A 2842-nucleotide genomic window follows, 5' to 3' on the forward strand; every position below is an offset into this window, starting at 1 on the left:
AAAATATCTGTCTCAACAAAGTCTTTTCTCACCTACCTCCTTGTGGTTTTGGTGGTTTTTGTCTTTATAAATGCTGTGCTTCCACAATTCAAGTGCTGGGAGTTCTTTGAGGCACTAGCCTACTCCCAGTCGCTTACCTGTCTTGCTCACTAAAGGACTTTTTTCCCTTTCAATTTTGCTCAATAAGTGTGGTGGCCTGTGATTCTCACACTCTGTAACAGTAGTAAAGTCTACTTCCAAAATGGGACACCAAGGGAGAAAATTCACTGGTCTATTTTGGTGGAATCTAAACCCAGAGATCCTTGTGATTTACAATCTCCCAATGCCCCTACAGACCCATCACCTTATGGGGTCTCGGATCACCCTTTATTTGGTCTACAGAACAATTCCACATTTCCAGGCCAGTCCCTCCACTAAGAAATCCTTGCCCTGGAGAATTTAGTCAAAAACTCCAAAATGCTGTCTGTTCCCTATCATGTATAATACAATCAGTGTGTGATTCTGGCTTCTCCATTACATTGTCAGGTCCTTGAGAGCAGGGACTATGACATATACACTGATGAATGAATGAATAAACTGTATTTGTCACATGCTTACAATTTTTCCCTAAGGTCGAACAAAGACTGTAGACCATGGAATGTGAGATTTAATTATGAAATGATTGAGTCTTGGGTGTTTATGGCATGCTGATAGGGGAGGATGAGCACTTCTTTTTTAATTATTTATATATGACAGCAGAATGCATTACAATTCTTATTACACATATAGAGCACAATTTTTCATATCTCTGGTTATATACAAAGTATATTCACACCAATTTATGTCTTTAAATAATACTTTACTTTAGATAATAATGTACTTTAGATAATAATGATTATCAAATTCCACCATCATTTATAGCCCCATGCCCCCTTCCTTCTGACCTATCTAAAGTTCATCTATTCCTCCCATGTTCCTTCTCCCTATCCCACTATGAATCAGCCTCCTTATATTAAATAAAACATTTGGCATTTGGTTATTTGGGATTGGCTAACTTGACTTAGCATCTATCTTCTCTAACTCCATCCATTTACCTGCAAATGCCATGATTTTATTCTCTTTTAATACTGAGTACTATTCTTTTGTGTAGATATGCCACATTTTTTAATCCAGTCATCTATTAAAGGACTTCTAGGATGGTTCCACAGTTTAGCTATTGTGAATTGTGCTGCTATAAACATTGATGTGGCTGTGTCCCTATAGTAGGCTGTTTTCAAGTCCTTTGGTTATAGACCGAGGAAAGAGATAGCTGAGTCAAATGGTGGTTCCATTCCCAGTTTTCCAAGAAATCTCTATATTGCTTTCCATATTGGCTGCACCAATTTGCAGCCCCACCAGCAATGTATGAGTGTACCTTTCTCCCACAGAGGATGAATACTTCTGATTCACACATTGCTCATTTTTTAGACATGAGTGTCCTGGTGAATGTCAGTTAGTTCCAGAGACCAATATAAATGTTTCTTCAAAGTTTGAGTATCTCTGGATTTTATGAAGGCAGGTATTTAGAAAGCCTATCACTAGAGTCAAAAGTGTTGCATACAGAAGATCATAATGTACAGTAATGGCACTAATAATTATTATGGACTCTCCTCACCTTTCATGTCAAAGGAACCATGAAGAAAGAAAACCAGTCTTCTACCATGGAGTTCATCCTCTTGGGAGTCACAGGTCAGCAGGAGCAGGAGGATTTCTTCTTCATCCTCTTCCTGTTCATTTACCCCATCACCCTGGTAGGAAACTTGCTCATCATCCTCGCCATTCTCTCTGACATTCGCCTCCACAACCCCATGTATTTCCTCCTGGCCAACCTCTCCTTTGTCGACATCTTCTTATCCTCTGTAACCATGCCTAAGATGCTGGCCAATCATCTCCTGGGCAGCAAAGCCATCTCCTTTGGGGGATGCCTGACACAGATGTATTTCATGATAGCTTTGGTCAACACAGAAAGCTACATACTGGCAGCAATGGCATATGATCGAGCCATGGCCATCAGCCGCCCTCTTCATTATACAACCATCATGAGTCCAAGGTCCTGTGTCCTGCTGGTGGTTGCATCCTGGGTGATTGGAAACTCCAATGCCCTTCCTCACACTCTGCTCACAGCTTCTCTGTCCTTCTGTGGCAGCAAGGAAGTGGCCAACTTCTACTGTGACATTTCTCCCTTGCTCAAGCTGTCCTGTTCTGACATACACTTGAACGTGAAGATGATGTACTTAGGGGTTGCTGTTTTCTCTGTGCCATTACTGTGCATTGTTGTCTCCTATGTTCGTGTCTTTTCCACGGTCCTCCGTGTTCCTTCCACGAAGGGTGTACGCAAAGCCTTCTCCACCTGTGGGTCTCACCTCACAGTTGTTTCCTTGTACTATGGGACAGTCATGGGCATGTATTTCCGACCTCTGACCAGTTACAGCCTAAAGGATGCTGTGCTTGCTGTGATGTACATGACAGTGACCCCGATGTTAAATCCTTTCATCTACAGTCTGAGAAACCAAGACATGAAGGCTGCTCTGAAGAAACTCTTTCACAGAAGAAGCTCTTCATAACCAATGTGAGGTCATACACTGCATACAGTGCTCACCCCTGGGAGGAACTTGGAATATCACCTTCAATGTTATCTCCTACAAGAAGCTTCTTCCAAGCTCTAGAGCCATAAATCTCTAGTCTCTAAAAACTTATAGCCATTTAGTGAAACAACTTATGGAAATTATCACTTTGACCACATTTCTATTTTGGTTGGCTGATCAGCAGCACAAGCTATTGGGTTCACATTCCCCCTTTGCAACCGACTAGCAGAGTAAAGTTG

At 41.6% G+C, this 2842-nt stretch overlaps 1 protein-coding gene across 1 annotated transcript; it reads left to right on the top strand.

The window, feature by feature from the left end:
- Positions 1-1652: 1652 nt before the first annotated feature.
- Positions 1653-2582, top strand: LOC308635647 (olfactory receptor 1A1-like; the record flags this gene model as incomplete). Its single annotated transcript, XM_081270203.1, has 1 exon — positions 1653-2582. The coding sequence occupies one exon, from the start codon at positions 1653-1655 to the stop codon at positions 2580-2582; it is 930 nt and encodes a 309-aa protein (XP_081126329.1).
- Between the last annotated feature and the right edge of the window lie 260 nt (positions 2583-2842).

This window comes from Spermophilus citellus (genome assembly GCF_964194105.1).
Source record: "Spermophilus citellus genome assembly, chromosome: 17".
Taxonomy (NCBI): Eukaryota; Metazoa; Chordata; class Mammalia; order Rodentia; family Sciuridae; genus Spermophilus; species Spermophilus citellus.